Genomic DNA, 25,827 nt, shown 5'->3' on the forward strand with positions numbered 1-25,827 from the left:
CAAAGGTTGCTTTTTAAAATCCTCTTTTGGATTTGCTGATCTCTACCTTTCTGATTACTATCTCCTTAACATCTGTCTCCATAATCTGCTTTTCTTTGCCCATTGCTTGGTTCACTCATTCATTTGTTAAACATCTGTTGAGCATCTGTCGGTCACTGGGCATGAGGGAAATGACTGAATGAGTCACTGAATGAATGAATGCATAGTTTCTGCCTTCAGTGACATTTATGCATGACAGACCTATAAGCGGGTAATTAATTTATCAGTGGCAATGCACTGATAGCGCTTTCACAGAGTGTTTGGGGTGGAGGAGATGGGGGGGGGTGCAGGGGGACCAGGATCCAGTTCATCCTTAGCTTAGGGTGTGCAAGTGTCCCAGAGAAGACTTGAACACTTGAGCTGAGTTTTAAAAAGCTGAGTTTTAACAAGGAGGTGATAACCCAGGGATGAGGGTAGGTGGTGGAAGAGGACATTCTGCAGGAAGCCTGTCGGCCCAGTGTGACTGCTTTGATGTCCCTGAAACAAAGCTTGAGATGTGGACTGACCAGTTAGGGGGCCAGGGAGGCTTCTGGGATGCATCTTGCTCTACAGGTGCTTGCCTGTAGCATCGCAAGCGGTGCCATGACTTGGCATGGCTTTCCAGCACCTTGAATGGCATTCCCGCCCTGTAATCTACCTCAACGATCTAAGAAATCTAAAGGACTTCGCGGGGGGGGGGGGAGGGGGGCGGTGCTGCGTTTCACTTCAGATCAGCAGTGGATTTGGGCTCACACTCTCTCCTGCATTCTCTCCGTCGCACTGCGATGACTCTGCAAGGCTCTGACCCAGAGCAGCAGAGCTGACACGTTCCTGTGTTTCTTCCTTCCAGGTGCTGCCGCATGACAGTAAAGCTCGGCGACTTTTTGTGACAAGTGGTGGACTTAAAAAGATTCAAGAGATAAAAGCAGAACCTGGCTCTCTCCTTCAGGAGTACATCAACAATATTAACAATTGCTACCCAGAAGAAATAGTAAGGTGGGGACAAGGGACTTGGACAAGTTCTCTCTTACAGGGGTAGGCATTTCGTCCTGTGGCTGAGACCTGTGTGCCCTGTTGGAGTACCTGGCTTCCGGCTGTTGCAAACATCGGCAGGGTGAATCAGGGGATAGACACGCTGTTGTTCTTTTTCCGTGATTCTGACTCTGATTCTCAAATAATTTTAAAAAAACATAATGTACTTTTTCTGATTTCAAATCCAGATTCATATCTGCTGTCAAAACATGTACTTTGGAATACGTGAGGCTAGCGTGTCCTATCATGGGATTCCTGATCTCATCTCCACCCTTACAAGCCGTGTAATAAATGGCGATCTGATTGACACGCAGATTTTCATACCGACTTGGAGAGCTCTTTCAGATGTTCTCATTTTACTCTCACATGTGTTTACTAGTGAGTACACAAATATGGAGTTCAGATTAGACCAGCAGTTGCTAAGTGGTGCATATCTAATTTAGAAGAGGCCTGTAGATTTAGATTTTCGTAGTTCTCTGCCTATTATCTCTCTGCCCTAAGCTCCCTTGTACATGAACAGGGTTACTATGAGTGAAAAGGAGAGAGGGAAAGGCAGTTGGCATTTAAATACCAAATTTTACTTAAATGATGTTCTTTATAATATGCAGTTCTCTCTAGTATTGTTGTAGAATGCTACTTTCAAGGCTAATATGTTTTTTAAAGATTTGTTTTATTTTGATTGGAAAGTCAGATATACAGAGAGGGGGAGAGACAGAGAGGGAGATTGCCTGTCCACTGATTCACTCCCCAAGTAGCATCAATAGCCAGAGCTGAGCTGATCTGAAGCCAGGAGCCAGGAGGCCCTTCTGGGTCTCCCATGCGAGTGCAGAGTCCCAAGGCTTTGGGCCATCCTGACTGCTTTCCCAGGCCACAAACAGGGAGCTGGATGGGAAATGGAACTGCTAGGATTAGAACTGGCATCCATATGGGATCCTGGCATGTGTAAGGTGAGGACTTTAGCTGCTGGGCTACCGTACCAGGCCCTGATATATATATATATATATATATTTTTTTTTTTAATGACATTGATTTGCAGAGTGTTAGACCTAAGCCCCTTAGTCCGTATAACCCTAATGGACAATGATACCATTAAACCACAAATAAGTAAAAACAAAATTGCCTGGAAAATTGATTCCAAAAAACTGAACCTTGATAAATGCTTACAAAAATAAAAATGTGCTTATTTATGCTCCTCTAATCCTTCACATTATTAGTAGAAAACATAAATTTCTGTTTTTAGAGAAATCTGTTTGCTTATTTTGAAAGCCAGAATTGTAGAGAGAGGAGTGAGAAAATGCATTTTGAGAGGCTCACAAGAACTCCTTGACTAAAGTGGTTCCAGTGTGTCACCTCTGAAAAAAATATGTATAAATCTATATAATGTAGCAAAGGAGTAGTATAGCATAATGTGCAAAACTACTATATATAAAACATACAAATATATTAAAAGTATATAATATAAAATGTGTGAACTACTACATAAAGGAAACAAAAATATTTTAGTAAGAAAAATTAAGTTGAATTTTTATGCATGGAATATATGTCTCTTCGGGGAGAATTTTGTAAGTTTAAAAGAAACCTTTCAGTGCAATTTTATAACATAAAACTATAGAGAAATGGACCCCCAAATGGAATGACCTATTATAATCAACCAATGTATTTTCTTTAAAAGAAAGGCTTTTTGAAACTTTTTATTTATGTTTTTACTGCTCTCTTTTGGGCATATTTTAATTGAGCACTGGAGGAAATTTAAAAAGCTCTGTGATATTACAATTTAATCAAGTGTTTTGTCAAAATGCCATTGTCAATTTTTAACTTTTCGAATTCTGTGAACCAGGATAACATTTTAAGAATTGGCTGAGTACGCGAGCAGTGACTTAGAGTAGGGGTTGGCTCTGCAAGGAGTCTTCCTCCCAAAGCACGCATGGGCAGCAGCAGCTGTTGGCTGAAGTGACCTGACCCCTGCCACCCCTGTGGGAGCCTAGACTGACTCCTGGCTCCTGGCTCCGGGCTGGTCCAGCCCTCCTGTTGCAGGCATTTGGGGAGTGAATCAGAAGATGCGTTACTCTCTCTCTCTCTCTCTCTCTCTCTTCCTCTAGAGAAGCGGTGGGGGAGGGGAGGAGATTAAATCTGAGTGAATCTACATGGAGAATTTTGATTGATTGGCTTTTTCAAGTTTCTGATGGTTTTCTAAAGTGTTGGAATCTGTAATATGGTACTTATCATATTTGAAACACTGTCTTTCTATGAAAATAGACAAATGTAATTTTAAAATGGTTTATTTTTGCAATGATGTAATTCTCAAGAAGTGCTGCGGGTGGGGTGGCTGGTGTGGGGGTCACTCTCCCAAGGGAGGGAGTCCTTTACAAGTTAGCTTATGGAGGGATCCGGTCTCTCGTCTGTCATTAGCCTAAATATTGATTTTGTATTGCTTTCCCAACTTTAGTAATCTTCGGATGTTTTTCAGAAAGGCAGTTGGTTTAGGAGGAAAGAGGCCCAGGCCAGAGCTGAAGCCTGGCCCCTTCACACCCAGCAGGTGTTTTTTTTTAACCCTCCTCTGTCTTTTGGGTCTCTGCCCAGATGAAGGAGGGGAAGTGGCTTTGGGGAAGCATCTAATTTGGGCAAGGAGGCCTTCGTGCAGCCTGCCACTCAGCGCACTTCTGGCACCATAACAATCTAATAATACTAGCCTGCAGTGTGCATGGGTCTGCAAGCAAGGGTACCCTCTTGAAGGCCATTCAGAGATGGGACAGGCAGCAGCGCCGGCAGCTGGAGGGAGGAGCCCCTGTGTCCTCGCGGCCTCTTTTCTGTGGGTATGGCTAATAACTATGGCTGAGGTGTCAAACAGACCCGCACCGGGATCTCAGCAGCAAGTAATTACTGCCTGACTTCAGAGATAATATTTAACCCTTTAAGCCACAGTTGTGCATCTGCAAGAATGTGGATAAAGATAATTATCTGTTTCATTGAGCTAGAATTAAATGAGATAATGTTTAGCCAAAGGGCTTCCACACAGGAAGAATTCAATTTGGTAAACATCTGTTATTGTCCTTCCGCACTTCTGTTTCTTACCGAAATTAAAGGCATTAGGTGTATGAGACCGAATGTTGTAATGATGTTGGAAAACAAAACAGCAGCTCTTAGCCACAGAATTTTCCCTTGATTTTGATGATAAATTCTTGTCAGGTGAATTTTTTTTGTCCCCTTCCCTTCCATTCTCTCTCTCTCTTTTCAAATACACAAAATGCAGACATTGCTCTGGTTAGGTTTCAATGACTTTTACTGCTACACAGGATACCAGACTTTTTCCTGATGAGAACTTAGCTGGGCACTGGTTGGCATGGGATTTTCGGGGGAGCCAGAAACTCAAGCCAGCTCTCTCATGAGGGTGGCCCAGTTCCCCTCAGGAGACTGGTGTCAGGAACCCAAGGTGGGCATCAAGTCCCAGGCACTCTGCTCTGGGACACTGGCACCTTAACTGCCAGCTGCTTGGCCACCCCCAAGGTGTCTTTTCATGCATGGGCGTGTGTCATTGTTTAACCCCAACTGCCTACAAGCACAGTGTTGAGAAAACGGTCCTGATTCGCTCATCCTGACCTGACGAGCTTTGGGAGAAATTAGTGTCACGTCCGGTATGAGCTTTTAAATCAAACATCTAATGTCATGATAACAAAGAACGAAGCAAGTCCCTGAAGTTAGGCTTTTTCTGGAGAAAATGCCTTTGCAGGCTTAATTTCTTTGAGTGCTGGGGAAATTGTGAAATTGTTATTTCCCTTCAATTTAAAAAACCCATTTATCATATTCTAGAATGACTGCCATATTTTACTTGACATACTTTTATATGCATATAAATTCTTTCTGTGGCATGTAATACATCCCATACCTCATTAATCAGTAATTTAATATTTTTAGTAAATCATTTATGAAATGTTCAATTTATAAATGTAAATATATGTATACATATGGCCAAGAACCAACGAAAACAGTTACCTTTCTAGATTAGTGTGATAGAAGTATTTGTTGACTATTTACTAAATAGTTCTTCAGTGTGCGTTATACTCCTAGAATCTGTCTCTATGGGTCACCAGGTCTGATGAGAATCCTTAACGGGATCGTTAATGTCAGAACTTGATTTACAATAGTCTGGGGGGTCTAACCTCCATAACAAGTGTATCAGCTGGGCTCTGAACCCAACCTTAGTCACTCCATACAATACGTAGTCTCTCTGACAAGCCCCCCAGCGTGAGCAGCTTGCCCTTGTCACCACCTGCCTATCCCATCGCTGCCTGGCTTTGCTTTCTCTACCGTGGGCTAGCACTCTCTTTTCCTCATGCCTCTAGCAAGACTGGGGCATCGTCAGCATGATTGTTCAGGCTGTATTTGGGGCTTGACAGAATAATTTTTAGATAATTACTTTGTATTAAACTTTGGTGCCCCTGGTGCCAAGTCTTTCCGTGAAGATCTAACCACCATGTTTGTCTTCTAGGTATTACTCCCCTGGGTTTTCAGATACACTTCTGCAGCGAGTGGACAGCTATCAACCATTTACTAATTAAAGTCGCATCTTTATACCGAAACTGCAAAGCATCCATGAATGCCAAACATGAAAGCTCTTTCTAAATTTTGTTTTACTCACTGCAAGACACCTTTAGGTCATCTTTTCTGGATTAATACAGTACTTTAAAAATACTTTTAAGAGTACTTTAAAATTAGTGGCTTCAATATACGAGGAACTACTTGTCACTTGTATGCAATAGAACTTTCTCTAAAGGTGGGTTTTTTAAAAAGACAATTAAAGGGTTTTAGGACATGGGTGGTTGTTCTTTTAAAAGCCACACACACCTGCCCGCATCTGCACACGCACCTCTTCAACCTCCTATGCCTGAGAGATGCTGTTTGGGAGACGCTTCGTTCTTTCCGCCAATTCCACAGGCACAGGCAAGCAGAATTGGCCTGGTGACTGAGGCCGACTGAAGCGGGAGGCAGCTGAAAGAGAAACAACACTGGGCGCTTGAAAGAAACCCTGGTGCTCTCTGGGAGGAGGCGCGAGGCTGAGCCTCAGAGCCCATTGTTACGGTGTCAGGAAGGCTCTCCTCTGCTCCCTGGCTTTGCGAGACCCGAGCAGCGTGTGGAGCTGCACACCCCAGCACCCGCCAGCCTCGCTGCCTGTCCTCACCGAAGCGAAGGCCGCCACCCTGGTGAGCAGTCGTGCCTGCGCTGACTTGGCCTTGCCAGCTGGCAAGTCACACATTTCCTGGGATTTAAGAGCAAGGATAGGCATCGACAAGAATGCCATTGATCTCAGGCTCTGTGTGCGTTTTCACCACGGAAGCTGTTGCAGGACCAGCACGGGTTTCAGTAACCTCTGAAAGACACACAGCGTTTGCGCTGTCCTTGTCATTTGAGATAGGAGTCTTGGTTAGTCGGGACGTGTGTGCCTTTTAGAGATATCCATTACTTGTCTGGCATGTATGGGTTTCTTCAGGAGGCCCAAAGAGCAGGTGGTGGGCTCAGTGTGTCCAATCCAGCTTTCTATTCAGATCTGCCCCTGTATGTTTTTGCTTTTGTTCTTCTCAAACTGCAGTGTTGGTGGCATTTCCAGGTTCATCTCTATCATCGTTTCCCAGTAGTGAGTAGCTCCCTTACAACTTTTTAGAAGCTTCACCAGACCTGAGATTGCCTCATTTGTTTTTTGCCCTGTATCAGGCTGGCAGTGCTCATGATTTTGGTTTGTTAGTTTGTTTGTTTAATGCTTCATTGAACCTATTTTGCTTCTTTGCCACAATTTCCTCAGTTCTTGAATAGGAACATGTAACTATTGTTCCCAAGTTTTTCTTGCTGCCCACTTTGCCATAAGAATGTTTTAACAATCTGAGAAGATCATTTTTAATCCTTTTTCCTTGATAGTTTGATAGCTGTGCTGCTCGCGACAGAAATTGGTTATCTAGGTTAATGTTATTGAGCGTTGGATGTTATTGCTACATATTTTTTTCCATTAAACTTTGTACTTGGAAGGTTTCAAATTTCATTTGATATTTGTCAAATAGAACGAAACTAAGAAAATAAAATGCTATTGAATAGGGCTCAGATGGGTGTTGTCATTTGATCATACACAATTTAGAAATTGATGCTGTAAATTTTTTTTAACAAAATGTTTTGTTCAGCAAAATAAAACTCTCTGTTTTTTGAAAAGTCTATCGTGAGCTTTCTTGAAAGAAAAAATGTCATTTGCACTACAGCAAAAATAGTCTCACAAGGATCATGTTGTCTGATATCTGGTCCCCTGGTTTTAATTTTGTCATTTTTAATTCTCTGTGGAGAGTAATGCCTGCTGTAAACTCTCCTCCTTTCCCCCAGTTTACTTAGAATTCAATTCTCATTCAGTTCTCTCGTTTACTATGTATTTAGGGGTTTGAGTTTACGAATAGAACTGGTTGGACTGCAGGCCAGTCCTTTCTGCCATTGTGGAAATGAGTGGAATCAATGGTTCCTGAAAGTCTTGGTCCCACCGGCCGCTGACCGTAGGTGCTTAGCTCCCTCCCAAGCTGCCAGTGAGGACGCGTGCAGTGGAGAAGGTAACCATTTCATGAATGTTCTATACAAGCCGGAGGTGTAATTTACAGGAAATCTGATCGTCAATGACCGATGGACACCATTATAGTCAGCAAGTGAGCTGTAGTTCCCAGGCCCTAAACTCAGATAAGAGGGGTTTAAGCCAAATGATTTATGATAAAGAAAAAATGACATTTCCTGCCCTCGTGGAGTTTTCTAATGTAAACTCATTTGTCCAGACACAGGGAGTAGAAAAGGCTCAAGACACGAAACACAAAACAGGCATATTTAATTCAGTATGAAGAAGCAAAAGGGGCCACCTCGTGTTTATAGGACGTTGACCTGTTTTTCTAACCCTTTCCTCTCAAAGAAAATTCTTTCCTTAAAGAAGGGATAAAAGGTTTGCTTGCCTCTAAACGTGACTTGAAATCCTGCTTAACATAAACCCTGACCTTAAATTCCCAAGGAAGGCCATCTCCAATCCATGGCATCATGTTTAGAAGCTAACCTTGATAGAATGAGGAATTTTCCTGTTGTGTTTCAAATAACCAGATCTTTAAGGACTGGCACTAGCACTTGTTGGGGCTTATGCTTAGTTTACCACGAAAATCCCTGTTCAGAAAATATTGATTTGTAGCTATTCTGTTCCTTTTTTCAGAGTTTAAAAAGATCAAATGCCAGTCTTAACTGTTGCATTTCCCAGCTGGTGAAGAGACTTTTGACTTTCAGAACCAGATTTGTTCATGAATTTCCTTTTCTGGTATGGATTGCTGTGTCTTGTTCTTAAAGGGTCGTGGGGGGCCTTAGACTAGATGGTACATTCAGCAGTAATACTTGAAGAAAGAGCAGGCGTTAGTGTTTTTGTAAATATCAGTATTTCTAAAAATCGAGACAATCTATGAAAGGATGAAAAAGAAAAAGTAACAATATCGCCCCAGTTCTTATAATCCAGAAAAGAATGGACGTGAACACTTTAACGTAATTCCACATGGCTCCCTGAGGCTTTGCACAATGAGAATAGTGAAATCCAAACTCTTGAAACGCTATGGTCATTTGCGTTGAGTTCTTGGGTTTTCATCTTTTTGCAGCACGCACCATGCTGTGTTAGGCAGGCGGCTAGGGCTAAGGGGCCGAGTGCCCTTCCCTCAGGAGGGGCCCTGTTCTCCCATGGTGAAATGTGCACGCTGTCTGCAGTCCCACAGTCTCCCCGCCCTGCAACAGGCACACGGCAGGGATGGCGACCGGCAGGACTGAGGGTCGCGGCTTGCCCCCAACACGGGCCGAGCTGAGCCGCTGAGTAGGGCCAAGTCTCTTCCAGTCCGCATAGGTCTCAGTTTTCCAAAATGTCTTGTGAGGTACAGAGCTCAGCCTGCTCACAGAGCTCCACAGCCTGAGGCAACCAGTCACCAAGGGCACCCACCTGAGGGACCGTCAGCTCAGCGCGTGAGTACAGGGTGTGGCCTGCGGGAAGCAAGGCCACCATCAGAACAGGTGGGACCTTTGTGGAAATGGAGAGAGGTGATACATCTCCAAGGCATTTACTTTTTTATCTGGCAGAAAGTATCATAATGGTCTCATTTTGTTAGAGCAAGACACTTTACTGCCATCTGCTGGAAAATTCTCTTTATAAATATGCAAATCAATAATGGTTAGTATGTAAACCTTGCCATCCTGGAAGTGTGGGTGCTCTTGTATAGTGCGCAACCTGCACAACTGTACACATGCAATAAACTGTATTCACTATTCTCTTTTTCATGGGTGATTGAGCCCGGGAAGAGAGCTCCAGATAAACGGTACAAATGTGGTGGGTGGCACTTCAAAGGTTCATGGAAAATTCAATTAAAAGAAGCTAATTTGAATCTAAAATTTTTTTAATCCTTGCATCTTTTTCCTGATAAAATGCATCTTCTATAAATTTTAAAGCCCCTCAGATACATGGATTTCAAAAGTTGTGGTTTTTTTTTTTTTTTGCATCAAAACATCCTTTAATTCTATTTTCTATGAACTTTATGGAGTACTCTTATAAGAAAATTTTAATGTCAAAGAATCCAAGTTAATCTCAGTGAAAGAATCAACATTTCATTACAGATCTTGGAAACACGTGTGCCCTCTGCTTCCCTCACTTCCCACTTCCCCATGGAAAGCACATTCTACAATAAAACCTGCAATTTCAGTTAGCGGAGATAGTCATTAAGTCATTATGTTTGCATTTATAAACACTGGATGTAAGACCAAATTATGGGATGTATTTTATGTGTGCAAAAGCAAGGTATGTTTTGGAATAATGCACACAGAATTTTTATTTTAACTTTAGAAATCAGATCCAAAACACATTACCATGACTACAAGAAGGAAGATCTCTGGTAAACAACCTTCCTTCATCTTGGAACCCGGGTCAGGGAATAATAGGTGGCTATTCCAGCCAGATAATCCTTATTAAAGGGATGCTTAAACTTTTGCACACATCAGAAACTGTTAGATTTATTCTCTTACTTAGCAGTACAATCATGAAGATGGCTAACTTTTGTTAAGGGAGAGAGAGTTTACTGACAACTGGAGCATTCTCCATTATCAACCTGGAGAGGAACTCAAGTGCTAGGAAGGTTCTAGAAAGCTTGGAGAAACAACACAGAGGCAGTGAAGTGGAAAACCAACAAGTGCCATGGAAGACTGGGAGAGATCAGCTCCCTCAGGGAAAACACACCCACTGCCTGTGTTTGTAGGCAAGCCCCAGGGACCCAGCACTCAGCAAAGTGAGGAAGGAGGGTGGCATGGTTGAGGGTGTGCTAGTCCCTGCAGAGCACAGCAAGGGCGTCGGCTGCAAGCCAGGTTGGCTGGAGGAGACATTCTTTCATTCAGGGCCCCTAATGGGATCAGGCTGACAGAGTCCAAGTAGCAGGGCCCAACCGGCAGAAGCCAGGCTTGCTCAGTCATTCCAGGCAAGATTGGTGTGTGGCACTCAGGGACCTGATCCACAGAAAGCTGCAAGGTATTTCATAGAACTCCACATTCCTAGAGGCCAGGCAAATGGGATATCCACTTAGAAGGGGAAAATAATCAAGAATGGGTGATCAGAGGCAGCTGCCATCGAGAGCAGTTCCAGGCACTGGCCCAGCTTTCAGATCCAAGCCTGGTATCTCTGACATGGAACCCATTGGCTGAAGGAGTCGTGGGTCCCAGTGGGGACAGTGAGCTCCAGAAACAGCTAAGCAAGCCTTGTTTGAATTTGCTTTCCCAGCATGTTGGAATCTTATTCTAACCCTGTAACTATTCTAACCCGGGTAACTAGGCTCTACAGCAGGTCCAGAGACTAGGTCAGAAGCCCTGTCCAGTCACTCAACAGGACCCCTGACAGACAGAGATCTTGGTGGGGAAGGATGCCAAGCAGAATTCCCAGGCAGAAGAAACCTTAGCAGAGACTCCTAGGATTCTGAAGCAAGGCCAAACTATCTGGAATAAACAATTGTACTTTATCCAAAAAGAAGTTTCTGTAGACTTCTGGGTCCAATTGAGATGGAGCATTCGACAAGGTGATTTCAGTGACTGCACAGTCACGGATTGCTATCATGAACTGATGCTGTCAGCCCCATCACATCACACAGCATTTCATCACAAGACACAAGTGGTACATATAACAATGCAAGCAGGTGGGCTTACAGGATGCAAGCATGTGGCATCAGCTGGTGGCTCAGACCTGCCTGCTGCACTAGTGTTCATAGCTATTGTAGCTCACAGCTAGAGCTGCATGGAGACATCCAATGGTCAGTGGACAGAGGAAGGAAGGTTGACAACCATTCATAGATGGATTGGCTCGGACTTAGTGTTCAAGCCAAAACCGGACGCTGTTGCACACCAATCTTACTGAGGGGGACCTTGAAAGACAGCAGAGAGAAATCCTCCAAGTGGCCATGCTCCCAGCCAGTCACTTAGTGTGGGAAGAAGTGTGGATCATGGTAAAATTTTATACTCCTGGATGGTGGTGAATGAAGCGGTTTTCAAGGGCTTCACAGACTGGAATGAATTTGAAGAACTTTCCAGTTCATGGTAGTAATGATCAGAGCATCCGCCACCATACTCATGACTGAGCCACATACGTCAGCCAGTTTATCTCTTGAGCTTACTGTCAGGCTGGCACAATGGACACATGAGCAGAGTGGCCCTCATGGCAGGGATGGTGGCTAGAAAGAAGCCCAAAGCACAGACTTCCACTCACCAAGGCTGATGTATCTAATGCTGCTGCAAGAAGCCTAACCTGCCATTCATAAACAGAAACCAAAGCTGACATCCCAATACAGCACCATCCCTTGAGGACATCAACCAACCATTTCCAAGTAAGTCTCTTTGATGGACTTCTTCCATTGGATCCTGGAAGTATGTGCCAGACTGATGTAGCTACAGTCCTGCATGCTCTCATTTCCGGTGGTACTTGTGCTTCTTTATTCCCCAAGTCTGTGAGTTAAGAATTCTTGGTTGCCTTTGGGAACTTCATCAGTGGACATTGTGCCTTTGACTACAGTTGCCACTCAATGACTTCAGTCTCCTTGAATCAGGAGACTGGCAGGAAGGAAGTCATCCTAGCAGAGAGCCTTGATCTGGTCCTGGGGGGAGGCAGGCTCTATCACAGAAGGCAGGGAGGGAAGAAGCTCTGGCACACAGGTTATCCATTGAGGGTTTCCTGATGTGCTCGCAAGTGTGTCTGGGATAGGCAGACACAGACAAGGCTAAACTCATTGTGCCAGGCAATCCATCCAGACCAGCATGGCTGCTGAGATGGAGGCTGGAGCAATTCTAGAATGAGGGAGAGGACTTGAGAATTGAAATGTCAGACACCTCACACTTGAGGAATGTTACAGCAACAGTGACTGGAGTTTTCCCACTAACCTTGTAAGCTTCCCCAATTACAAAAGCCACCAAGAGCCCCAGGATTGCCCATTACTAAATGGGTGAACATACTTTAAAAAGCAGGTGGACTGGGGCCCAGCTGTGGTAGTCTAGCAGCTAAAGTCCTTGCTTTGCACGTGCTGGGATCCCAGATGGGCGCCAGTTCTAATCCTGGTGGCTCTGCTTCTCATCCAGCTCCCGGCTTGTAGCCTGGGAAAGCAGCTGAGGACAGCCCAAAACTTTGGGATCCTGCACCTGTGTGGAAAACCTGGAAGAGGTTCCTGGCTCCTAGCTTTGGATCAGCTCAGCTCTAGCCATTGCGGCCATTTGGGGAGTGAATCAATGGATAGGAGATCTTTTCTCTCCTCCTCTCTGTATATCTGACTTTCCAATAGAAATAAAATAAATCTTACAAAAGAAAGGAGAAGAGAGTGGATTGAAGGAACAAGGGGTAAACTAAGGAACATGTGAGGTCTCCTGCAGAGCACCGTTCCAAGGCAAAGGGTTCATGACTCCTGGGTCGGCTCCTGCGGGTTTCAAATCTCTCTCTCTCTTTCTAATCACATAAACAAATTAAGCTAATTCCTCAAAACACAACCACAGTGAGTCTTACAAACTCACTGTATCCAGCCTGGCATGATAGCCTAATGCCTACAGTCCTTGCCTAGCATATGCTGGGATCCCATATGGGCTCCAATTCGTGTCCCAGATGTTCCACTTCCCATCCAGCTCCCTGCTTGTGACTGGGGAAAGCAGTTGAAGATGGCCAAAACCCTTGAGACCCTGCACCATGTGGAAGACCTGGAAGAAGCTCCTGGCTCCTGGCTTCAAAGAGGCAACACTGCTGCGCGGCTACTTGAGGAATGAACCAGGAGATGGAGATGGAAGACCTTTCTTTGTCTCTCCTTCTCTTTGCAGAACTGACATTCCAATTTTAAAAACAAATATTTTATAAAAAAAAACAATTCACTATATCTTCAAATTTACATCCTAATTTGAACCAAAAGAAAAATTTGAGAACACTTAGTGCAAATTGGAATCCAACCAAACAGAACACCACACTTTACCAGATCTAAGCCCACATGAGACACTTGGCAAGTATCATCTGTGTGTACTGTCTGTGGCCTCAGGGGCGTTGCTAATTAGAAACTTTAGACTTTTCCCTGGCAGCATACCTTCTACTTGTGGTTAAAAGAAATGGCAAGAAGTTTTTTTTTTTTTTAATATTTTAAAAGTTATTTCCTTCAGAGGCAGAGAAAGTACTCACACAAACTATCTGAAATGGCTAGGAGCTGGGACCTCAATTCAGATCTCTCACACAGGTGGTAGGGCCCCAACTACTTGAACCATTGTCTGCTACTTCCCAAGGTGCACAACAACAGGAAGCTGGAATTGGAAACAGAGTCAGGACTGGAACCCAGGCTCTCTCAGATGTAGTCATCTAGGTGGTCATCTTGACCACTAGGCTAACTGTTCTGTCTCCAGATAATTTTTTCAAGATTTATTTATTTATTATTGCAAAGGAAGATTTACAGACAGCAGGAAAGATAGAGAGAAAGATCTTCCGACCACTAGTTCATTCTCCAAGTGGCTACAATGGCCAGAGCTGAGCCAATTCAAAGCCAGGAACCAGGAGTTTCTTCTGGATCTCCCACATGGGTGCAGGGTCCCAAAGGTTTGGGCCATCCTCTATTGCATCCAGGCCACAAGCAAGGAGCTGGATGGGAAGTGGAGCAGCTGGGACATGAATTGATGCCCATATGGGATCCCAGCACTTGCAAGGCGAGGAATTTAGCCGCTGAGCCATCACACTAGGCCCTAGAATTTTTTTTTAATTGTTTGTTTTAAAGTTGTTAGTTCAAGGTGCTTTATCTTATTGGGTAAAGCTACTGCCTGATAATGTTGTTATCCCATATGGGCACTGCTTTGAGTGTCTGGAAAGCAGCAGATGGCCCACGTGCTTGGACCCTGCACACATGTGGAAGAAGCTCCTGGCTTCTGCCTGACCCAACCTTGACCATTTTAGCCATTTGGAGGGTAAAACAGCAAATAGAAAATCTCTCTCTCTCTCTCTCTCTCTCTCTCTCTCTCTCTCTCTCTCTCTCTCTTTCTCTCTCTCGGGCTCTCCCTCTCTCTGTAAATTTGTCTCTCAAATAAATATATAATACATTTTTAAAAACAAAAAGTATAAACCTATTGGTGCAGTGCAGAGAGAAAACTTCAGTTATTTAACAAAGTCTAATTCCACCTTCAAGTACCATGTGGTACAATTCCAATCATAAACTTAATTGTTCCCTGGATGTGGTCACCTGTGAAGCCATCCCATCTCTCTCATCTGTGATAGCCTGAGGAGGGTTCTGGACATCAGAGCTTCAAGGTTTTATGTTTGTTTGTCTTAAGTTTTATCTATTTGAAAAGTAGAATTGTAGATACACACACACACACACACACACACAATCTTTCAATTGTAGATATACTCCCCAAATGGCTACAACAGTCAGGATTAGACCAGGCCAAAGCTAGAAGCCAAAAATTCCATCAGGGTCTCCCATGTGGGTTGGCAAGACTCCCAAGTATATGAGTCATCTTCTGCTGCCTTCTCACACGCGTTAGTAGGGCACTGGAATGGAAATGGAGCAGCCAGCACTTGAACTGGTGTTTATTCGGGATGCCGGCTTTTTAAAACTCCCTTGCTGCAAGGCTTGGCCCCTATGGCATGAAATCTTAACTGGAGAACACACCATTGCTTCCCAGTTTAGGCCAAAGCATCAGGGCTCTCCAGCCCACAAGAAACTAGTGGTCACATGAGAAAATATTCTCATGTGAAGGTTACTGCACACACAGGAGACACAGATCTGGCTCTCCTGTGTACCATGAGGACAGGAATCCATCTTTACATCCAGTACAATGTGAAGGATCATTCCCTGGTACTCAGCAGAGGTCAAGAGAGAAGAAAGGAAGAAATAAGGCAGCAGAATTCCAAGCCATTCCTATTGTTGGCAACCCTCACATAAGCTTTGGCCAACATTTTTAAGACATAGCTTGCCCCAGCAAGACTTGGCTCTTTTCACGTCTGCCTTGTCTGGGCTGCTGCCACTCTGTTACACTGTTAACGACTCAGCTCAGGTGAGCAGTTCCCAGTGCAGTTCTCCTTCTTAAAACTATAAAATGGCAGCCGAAGACACGCTGTAGGGTGATTTTCAGTCTAACAGCTCGGGCTTGAATAGATGCACCGTGTGTGTGTGTGTGTGTGTGTGTGTGTGTGTGTGTGTCCCCATCAGACTCTCCCAGAATTCTTAGATTTATCTAGGAAATTAGTGAGGGTGGACTCAGTGGAGTTGATGCTGAGTCATGAATAGGAGGGACTAACGGGTGTCAGCCTTTGGGATCCGGGGAACTGCTGTGGGCCAGCTCCCCATGAGGGAGGCGTGGTCATTCAGTTCTGCCTTGGTTGGAGCCCACTGGGTCCTCCCGTGTGCACCCACCAAAGACACGCTTCTTTTGGTTCTTGCCAGCTGGTTTCTGTTTGTAAACAGAGGAAAGGCACTTTTGGAAGCAGTCCAGTGGGTGTCAGTGGGGTGCTGACAGACAGCCCTGAAAGAAGCAAGGGAAGGAGAACCCAGGGGAAGAGCAGGTGAAGGTGGGGGAAGGAGTGCGTTTCTGCCCAGTGCCAGCTGTGGCCCAAAGGCTGCCCAGCAGGCGGTGGAGGGCCACAAAGGCACACACTTTGCCAGGTGGACCTGACAATTTCTGTCTCAGAACAGGCAGTGAAGCCACCCCGGCGATACTCCCTTCCCTCCATTGAAGTGCCTGGGTTTGAGTGCCTGCCATTTCCAGTTCCACTTTTCAGATGATGCACACCATGGGGAGCAGCAGGTGTGGCTCCTGCACGTGTCTCATCATCCACCTAGGGGACCAGGAGGAAGCTCCTGCTCTGGGAGAAAGAGGTATTTGGGAGCATCTGATGGGCCCTTACTGTAAAACAAACTAAATATCCATTTCAAAAGCAGCTGAAAGCTTTTTCTTCTTTTGCTTCGGGACATTCATGGTTCTTACTTTGGCCACTGACTCCCCTGTCTTCTGCCTGGGTTGTCTTCCACGTTGCCAGCTCACACAGCCAACAGGAGGGCCCCACAGTTCTCTTTTGGATTCCAGGAAATATCTCTGAACACGCCTTCTTGTGGAGGCCAAGGAAACAACTCAAACTGTGCCTTCATCCTTGCCCCTCGGGGACCCTACTTTCCCAAGTATCCCACTGTGAGAATTTGACAGGCCAATCCTGCCTCCGGCCCAGCCATCACTGCCGATGAATTTATAGGCTGCTCCTGTGAAGGAAAGGTGAAGTTAGATAAAGGTTGTGCATTTTAGAAAAACCTACCGTAAATGTGTGGGGGAGGAGGGAAGAGGAGCAGGAGGATTTGGGATCCTTTATTTGCGGGATGTCTTCCTGACGGTTAAACAAGGTGGTCTCTTCTGTTTTCTGCCACTTGAGGCTTATTTAATTAAATTCATGACGTAGGATGCTAACCGGTCCCATAGCTAAAATAATCGCTTCTCTGATGGTGAGATGCAAAGTCAGGATTGATTTCACACCCCCCTCCCCTGGGCGAAAGCTCTCCTTTCTAACTCATGGATGTCATTTCCCACCCTCCCCTCCCCATGACATTCGATCTCTATATTTGATCCCTATTTAGCAGTACACTTTTCGCTAAACAGATGCTTGAGTAATTAAAATCCCACACGGGCACTTAGAATCCCACACAGTCAGCTTAGAAACTCTCCACCCCCAACCTCCTTCCATTTTTTTGCCATCAGAGACATGCCCGGTGTCGTGTGTCACAGGCATGTCTCAGGCTTTAAATATTAGCCTTCAGTGCTGCTGGCGAGCTGTGTTTTCCCGCATGCATGGAGTGGTTCTGCACTTTCCCTTACAAATTCCTAATCTCTCTTCCAGCCTTCAGATTCACATTGGATGAATCATCCTATCTTTCATTTATGCCAGCACCATCAATAATAATAATAATAATAATGATAATAATAATATCAGAACAATGTTGTTATAACCACAGATTAAGTGTGCTTTTTATTTTTTCCCCCCTAGGGCATAGCCAAAGTATTTTGGTCTGAGCAATCTTCCAATTTTTTTTTAAACCTATTTGAGATCAAGTACTGGAAACTTAATTGATAGCTCCAAGGTGCCCCAAAAATTTAGATGGTAAAGAATGCTAGAAGGAAAAAAATGCCTGTGTGGAACAGGCAAAGAAAGATGGGAGGGCCTTGCAACAGGAATTTGCTTAGTTTTGAGAGAATGTTTAGGTGGAAACTTATGAAAGCATTTATGCTAAAGAATCATGGGTTATGATAAATCTTATGGTAATGATAGACCATTAGACAAAGCTTGAGGATTCTGCAGTAATTTATAATAGGGAGAGGAATTTCCCTTGCAATAGATACAGCCTATTGCTTTTATATTCCAAAAAGTCAAACATTTTGGCCTAAGTGCAGAATATATGCATCTGTCTGATATCTATCAAACCAGACTTAAAGTCAACTAAAGCAGTGACAGTTTGATAGCAAAAAGACTAATGCCCTACCTTTCATTAGGTGGGATTCTAGTGCATTTAACATGACTTATTTTATAAAAGTCAGTTTTTCTGAATCTGAGTAATTCTCATGAAGTTCCTTGATATCCACAATATTCTAAAATTTAAAATGTGATCTAGAAACAGGCAACAGTTCCAAAGGCTAGGGGAGCCTGCTTTTGCGTACCATAAGCAAGCTCCAGCATTACTTCCGTAAACTTGCTGAGTGTGATTGTACTTAGAAACTTGGTAAACGTCCTTTTGTTTGATGGGAATTTCAGGTTTTGCTTGTTTCGATTTATTTATTTGTTTGTTTTATTGGGAAGGCAGATTTACAGAGAAGAGATAAAAAGAGAAAGATCTTCCATTCACTGGTTTATTCCCCAAGTGACCACAAAAGCCAGAGCTGAGCCAATCTGAAGCCAGGAGCTCCTTCTGGGTCTCCCGTGCAGGTGCAGGGTCCCAGAGGCCATCCTCTATTGCTTTCCCTCCAAAATCATGGGTCCATGGGGTTTTGTGGTGCTTCCTATACAGCATCATTAGACACCCTGATGGCTCACAAACTGCTGTTTATTTCAGGGTGACTGCCCCTTCTCTCGCTCGATTTATTTTATTTTTTATTACAAAGTCAGATATACAGAGAGGAGGAGAGACAGAGACGAAGATCTTCTGTCCACTGATTTGCTCCCCAAGTGACTACAACGGCCAGAACTGCGCCGATCCGAAGCCAGGAGCCCGGAGCTTCATCTGGGTCTCCCACAGGGGTGCAGGAACCCAAGGCTTTGGGCCATCCTCGACTGCTTTCCCATGCCTCAAGCAGGGAGCTGGGTGGGAAGTGGAGCTGCCGGGATTAGATGGGGTCCCAGGGCTTTCAAGGCAAGGACTTTAGCCACTAGGCTACCGTGCAGGGCCCACCCCTTGTCTCTTACCCAGATCCCCCTCCATGTGGTTTGCTGTAACTTTTTCAAAGTCAGGGCACTTTCTCTGATTCAAATATTTTAAAAAATATTTATTTCATTAATACTACTATTATTAATTTGAAAGGCAGAGTTATAAAGAGAAGGAGAGACAAAGGGAGAGTGAGAGAGAGATCTTCCATCTACTGGTTCATTTCCCAAATGGCCTCAACAGCTGGAACTGAGCCAACTTGAAGCAGGGAGCCCAGAGCCTCCTCTGGATCTCCCACGCAGGTGCAGGGGCCCACAGGCTGAGCCATTCTCTGTTGCTCTCCCAGATCATAAGTACAAAGCTGGATATGAAATGGAGCAGCCAGGACACGAACCAGCACCATGCAGTTTGCTGGTGCCTACTAAGCCATGGCGCTGCCCTCTCAAAACATTTTTAAATAATGGTCATGAATTCCCACACTCCATTCTGGCTTCCCACTGAATCAATGCAAATCAAGGAGGATACTTCCTGCCCTCCTCTCAAAGAAGCTGTCAGAGGTGCAGGGGCTCCTGCACCCCAGGTTAAGGCCCTCATGTGGCTGAGGAGCCCAACTCTGGTTCCAGCTGCCCCCCGCTCAAATACCATGTCTAGTTTCCTGCCTGTGTGAATTTCAACAAGTGATTTAAGTTTTCTGTGCTTCATTGCCAATGTGGAAAATGGAGGTCTTAATAAAGGTTCCTAAATCCTGGGGTTATATTAGTGATGGCTGCATGAAATGATTTGTGCGCATGATGTCATGATTTTTGTGCTTAGAACAATAATAATATAATCATGATGTTATTTTAAGGCCCTGTTTTAAGGCCCTCGTGAGTGCTTGCTCAGGAGCAGGTGTCAGAGAGAGAACTCCCTTTTTAGGTGGGCGTTGTTCCTCATAGTGTCCTGTCTCCGTGGCCTCAGGTCTCCGTGCCCTGTCCCCTCCCGGCACTGCTCACAGCTAAGCAGTAGCTCTTGGGTGTGATAGCTCATAGATGGATCCTAGCTGAACACAGGTCTTTGGAGGAGTGGCAGGTGCTTTCGTTTTGAATTAAAAATTTATTTATTTGAAAGGCAGAGTTACAAAAAGAAGGAGAGACAGAGAGCTCTTCCAGCATCTGGCTCACTCCCCAAATGGGCTCAGGGTGGGCCAGACTGAAGCCAGGAGTCAGGAGCTTTTTTCGGGTCTCCTACCTGGATGCTAGAGGCCCAAGCACTTGGACCATCTAATGCTGTTTTCCCAGGAGCCTTAGCAGGGAGCTGGATAGGAGGTGTAGCAGCTGGGACTCCAACCGGCACCCATCTATGCCCGCCCTGCAAGTGATAGCTTTACATGCTATGCCACAGCACCGGTCCTGAGTGACAGGTGCTTTTAACAACTGCCTCTTTCCCTTTATGATGTCCACTTGGCTTGGCTTCTTCTGTAGTGACTTCATTCAGAATGATTTGCTTAGATTGATTTTTCAGATTGCTGGCTATTCATGCTACAAAAATACCTGTTTCCTAATCTAGAGAAAGGTCACAGTTAAGAGGCTGTATGCCTGGGGTTGTAAGATCATCACTCTGAATTTTTTTCCCCCACAGGGTTACATTCTATGAGTTTTCTTAAAACAGAAACTGCGGCGGGAGGAGGGTCATTTGCATCTGTCTCCTTGTATACAGGAAAAAAGATGAGAAAGAGCAAAAGAAAACCTAAAAATAAAACCCTAGCGCTTCTAAAACACAGGGAAGTGATTCTTTCACATGAAGAGGTTCCCTTGGAGTTTACGCCATCATACAACGATGCTGCTCTCGTTCAATGTGTTTTGCAATTTCTATTTCCAAGGGCTGCTGAGCACCTGTGTGCAAATTCTAACTCCATGTTCTGGTATTTGTGACAAATATCTTTCTGCTTTGCAAATCACTGATTAATATTTTTCTTTACTAAATGCTCATGCAGATAAATCTATGATTCTTCCGTTGTGTGGTTAGTTCCCTCCTATTCAAAAATAAATCAATAATTTTTAATTTATATTTTCATTTAGCACTTGTACAATTTCATTTTTGCATTTACCTCTTCAATCGATACAGGCCATATTTCAATACATAGTACGACCTGATTTTTTTCTCTCCCAGACGATTGGCCAGTTTCTCTGTCCTGGTTATTAATCATCTGTGAACAATGTTTCATTTATGGGAATAATGGATTTTCTTTTAGGCTATCTGTACTAAATACCAGCTTACTTCTCAGACTTGTCTATAACTGTTATGGCTTAAAATTATGTATTAATGTTTGGTTGAACAAAACTCTTATTATCTCTTCCTTTCAATTATTCTCTGAGATCCTCCATACATGAAGTGAGTCGTTCAACTTTTTAAAAACTCACATTGGAATTTTAGTTAAAACATTTAAGAAGGGGTGTTGTAGCAATGCCAGCAACATATACAGGCACAGGTTTGAGTCCTAGCTGCTCCAGGCTCCGCTTCTGATCCAGTTCCCAACTATGGTCCTTGGGAAAAGCAGCAGCAGATGGCCCAGCTGTTCAGGTCCCTGACACCCAAGACAGTGACCTGGATGAAGTTCCTGGCTTCAACCTGGCCTAGTTCTGGACAATGCAGCCATTTGGGGAGTGAACCAACAGATGGAAGATCTATTTCTTTCTTTCTTTCTTTCTTTCTTTCTTTCTTTCTTTCTTTCTTTCTTTCTTTCTTTCTTTCTTTCTTTCTTTCTTTCTTTCTTTTCAAAGATTTATTTTATTTATTGGAAAGTCAGATATACAGAGAGGAGGAGAGACAGAGAAGATCTTCTGTCCGATGATTCACTCCCCAAGTGAGCGCAACGGCCAATGCTATGCCGATCCAAAGCCAGGATCCAGGAACTTCTTCCAGGTATCCCACACAGGTGCAGGGTCCCAAGGCTTTGGGCCGTCCTCAACTGCTTTCCCAGGCCACAAGCAGGGAGCTGGAAGGGAAGTGAGCTGCTGGGATTAGAACCGGCGCCCATATGGGATCCTGGGCGCGTTCAAGGCGAGGACTTTAGCCACATAGGCCACGCCGCCGGGCCCATGGAAGATCTATTTCTTGAAAGGCAGGGAGACAAGGTTGAGGGAAGGGGGAAAGAAAGAGAAAGATCTTCCGTCTGTTGGCTCATTCCTTAAATGGTCCCAATTGCTGGGGTTGTGTCAGACCAGAGCCAGAAGCCTGGGGATTCTTCTACATGGATTCAGGTATCCATGACCTTTAACCATCCTCCACTACTTTCCTAGGCACATTACCAGGGGGTTGGATTGCATTTAGAGCACTGTGCCTCTAATCTGACTTTTACAATAATCATTTTTTTCAAAGTATGAAAAAGGGAATAGCTATATTTAGAAGTATAATGCATTTTCCAATTTGCTTTCATTTTTCTGCTATTTTTATGTCGATATCTTTTAACCCTTACTGATACTATTCCTATGTGAACAGGTACACTTACAATTTTTATTTACTTATTTGAGAGGGAGGAAGAGAGGCAGACTGACAAAGTTCTACTTGCTGCTCCTCAAATCCTCACTAATATTTTGGCTGGTTCAGACCGAAGCCAGGAACTAGGAAATCAGTGTGTGATAAGGCTTGAGCCTTCTCTGTTATCTCTCGGAGTGCACATTAACACAAAGCTAAAACCAAGAGCAGCATCTACGTTCCAGACACGTTGATACAGCAAGCAGATACAGTCACCTTCAGCTGTTTCTTAAACACCAGGTCCTATGTCTGATAGGATGTATTTTTAAAAATTTCCTAACAAGCTTCAGTTGGATCATTGAAAAAATTCTTGATTAAATTCATAGCTATTTTATAATAACTTTTCAATTCATGCTCTAAATTTTTCCTTGTTAAGACTTATTTTTATTAGAAAGTCAGATTTACAGAGAGAAGGAGAGACAGAGAGAGAGATCTCCCATCTGCTGGTTCACTCCCCATGTGGCTGCAATGGCCAGAGCTGAGCTGATTGGAAGCCGGGAGCCAAGAGCTTCTTTCAGGTCTCCCATGTGGGAGCAGGGTCCCAAGGCTTTGAGCCACCCTTAAATGCTTTTCTAGGCCACAAGCAGGGACCTGGATGGGAAGTGGAGCAGCTGGGACATGAACCGGTGCTCACATGAGATTCTGGTGCTTGCAAGGCGAGGATGTAGCCACTGAGCCATTGTGCCGGGCCCTGAAATTTTCTTAACAAAAGTATTAATTGTAAATAAAGACAATTTTTAATGGATTTACAATATTCTGTTATTCTTATTTCTTATCTTATTGCTGAATAATACCCTAACTAGTTGGAGGCAGTGTTGTAGAACCCTAAACTGGATCCTCTCTCCCTATGCACAAAAAGCCAATTACTGACATCAGGATGATGGAAGGAAACAGGTATTTTTACAAAGCTCAAAGCAAGGAGCCAGGCAGCTATTGCTTATTTCCTGGGTCCCCTGAGGGGCTAGTTATGAAGGTTCATAAAGATTGAAGTTGAGGTTGAGAGGTGCATGATCAGCTTGTGTCCAAGTTCCTGATTGGTCAAATGTACTCACAATCTTCCTGTGATTGGTCAGTGAAGCTGTGCTCTTTAGGGACTTCACGCTGGCCATGTGGGCTCCAGTGTGTCTGGAGGTGACATGAAAATAGTGGTTACATTGTGCCCAGACCTGCAATTCTACAGGAATCACTCCAGGGCAACGCGGGACATCAAGGTTCTTATCTGTTGGAGAAACAATGACCCTTTGCGTCTAGAACTAAAATGCGGTAAGGCCAGCCTGATCACTCCCTCACGTCAGTGAATTTCTTTTGATAGAGGACACCAGGATATCCAGGGCTGGGGGATACAGGCAGGCAGGGTCCCACTTTCACATTACAAGGGTTTGGGTTCAGTCTTAAGAGTTATTTCAGCATAACTTCAAATACTCATGGTAAAGTCAGGCATGTTTCTACTTTCAATAAGAATGACTCTACAGCCATATCATTAAATATAGAAATTATAAAATAAAAAAAGTATGTTAAATAGTAAAATGAGCTTTCATACGCCCATCACCCAGCTTTAGCAATGACCAATACTTTAACATACACGTTTGGTGAAACTATAAAGCAATTCAGCTTTCTGGATGGTAATTTGGAAATATCTCTCCTGATACCAGTTTCGTTGCTAGGTATTAATCCTACCATCAGGATAAGATACTCAAGAACACAAACTGAAGCCATGGATGAGATTGAGGAAAATGGATAAGGGGGTCTAAGAGGTCCCCAACAGGCATGTGAAAATTTTAGATTCATTCACATGTACTCAGGACTTGTGAAGACTCTTGGTAAATCTATAATCCCAAGAAACTTCAATGAATACAGAATAAAATAGATAATATGATTCAATTTGTTGCCCCAAAGGAGTTATTCAGAATTTTTGAAGTTCATGGAAATTTTTGTTAAAATAGTTATGACGCTGCCCATAGAAGCTTGGATGTGCACACTTGGACAGCGTGAAGACAGCACGTGGGATGCCCATATCATGAGCTGGAGTCCCGAGCTCTGCTCCCAGTCCTAGCTTCCTGCTGATGTACACTCTGCGAGGCGGCAGTGATGGCCTGAACACTCCGCTGGCCACGCTCCAGGAGTTCTGGGCTGCTGGCTTCAGCCTGGCCCGGCCCCTGCTGTTTCAGGTTTTTGAGAGTAAAGCAGCAAATGGGAGATCTCTCTGTATCTGTTTGTGTCTTTCTGCCTTTCAAATGAAAGAAGAACAAACCAAGGTAAAAGAAGAGGAGAAGGAACGGAAGGGAAGGGAAGGGAAGAGAAGAGAAGAGAAGAGAAGGGAAGGGAAGGAAGGAGAATTTATTTTTAGGGAGGAAAGATAGGGAATTGTGACAGGAGGCTGAGGAGTACATACATTTACTCTTGTAGTTTTGCTGTCCTACTGGTGTGTGTGTGTGTGTGTGTGTGTGTGTGTGTGTGTGTGTGTGTGTGTGTGGTGTACAAGGCGTGCGGGGTCAGGGACAGCAGGTTAAGCCCACGTCAGATTGCTGATTTCCGTCCAGATCACTGCTAATGCAGCTGGAAAGTGGCTGGGGATGAACCAAGCCTTGCATCCCTGCCAGGCACTTGGATGGAATTCCAGGCTCCTGGCTTCAGCTCAGCTTTGGTTGGAGCCGTTTGGTGAGTGAGTCTCTTAGATTAAAGTCTCTTCTTTCCCCGCCCTCTTTATTTTTTTCTCTCTCTCTCTTCTTCCCTTTCTCTCAGCCATTCAAGCAAGTAAATCTTAAAAAAAAAAAAAAATCAAAATATCTGATGTTAAGTATTGGGCAAATATTTACAGTTTTTTTTTTAATTTAGTCTTTTAAATCAGGAGTATATGTCAGATTTTCTTTGTCATCTATTAAGATGATACGGTTTTTTTCTTATAAGACCTAAGTGGGTGATTTGTTTTTTATCAACTATTTTTCTACTATTAGAATATTTTGCCCTTTCTAGAATAAAACTTCCCTGATGATGCGAACAATAGCTTATTTTATTGAGTTTTAATTTACTGGTAATTTGGGGGAATTTCTGGCATTGGGGTTTTTGGCCAACTTATTTTTTTAGCCTTTTGTGTGCCATTTTTATAGGTCTTATAATTAAAACTGCACAATTCATAGAATGATGAATTGGATTTCAATATCTGTATGTATTAGAAACCAAAATATATGTCCTTCAAAATTTGCAAGAATTTGCCTACAAAACGTTAGACCAGAAGATTTTTGTGAGTTCCTTCCAGGCTTTAAGGAACATAGGGTTTTTTTTTTTTTTCCTTTTTGATTTAGCTTGGTGAATTGTTTGCCAGGAGAACATGTAATAGCAAATACCTAATTTTATGTAATAG

General features: G+C 43.9%; 1 protein-coding gene across 2 annotated transcripts in view; it reads left to right on the forward strand.

The window, feature by feature from the left end:
* Positions 1-5,939, forward strand: part of SPAG6 (sperm associated antigen 6) — a 56,311-nt gene extending 50,372 nt beyond the window's left edge. The window contains exons 10-11 of one of the 2 annotated variants that reach the window (XM_040968084.1): positions 869-1,014; positions 5,537-5,939. In XM_040968084.1, coding sequence (XP_040824018.1) covers positions 869-1,014; positions 5,537-5,606 — 216 coding nt within the window. In that variant the 3' untranslated portion in view covers positions 5,607-5,939. The remainder of the gene's footprint in view (positions 1-868; positions 1,015-5,536) is intronic. The other variant, XM_040968085.1, reaches the window with a different exon arrangement.
* Positions 5,940-25,827: the final 19,888 nt, after the last annotated feature.

Source organism: Ochotona curzoniae, unplaced genomic scaffold (genome assembly GCF_017591425.1).
Source record: "Ochotona curzoniae isolate NIBS_2020 unplaced genomic scaffold, NIBS_Ocur_1.0 scaffold_4683, whole genome shotgun sequence".
Lineage (NCBI taxonomy): Eukaryota > Metazoa > Chordata > Mammalia > Lagomorpha > Ochotonidae > Ochotona > Ochotona curzoniae.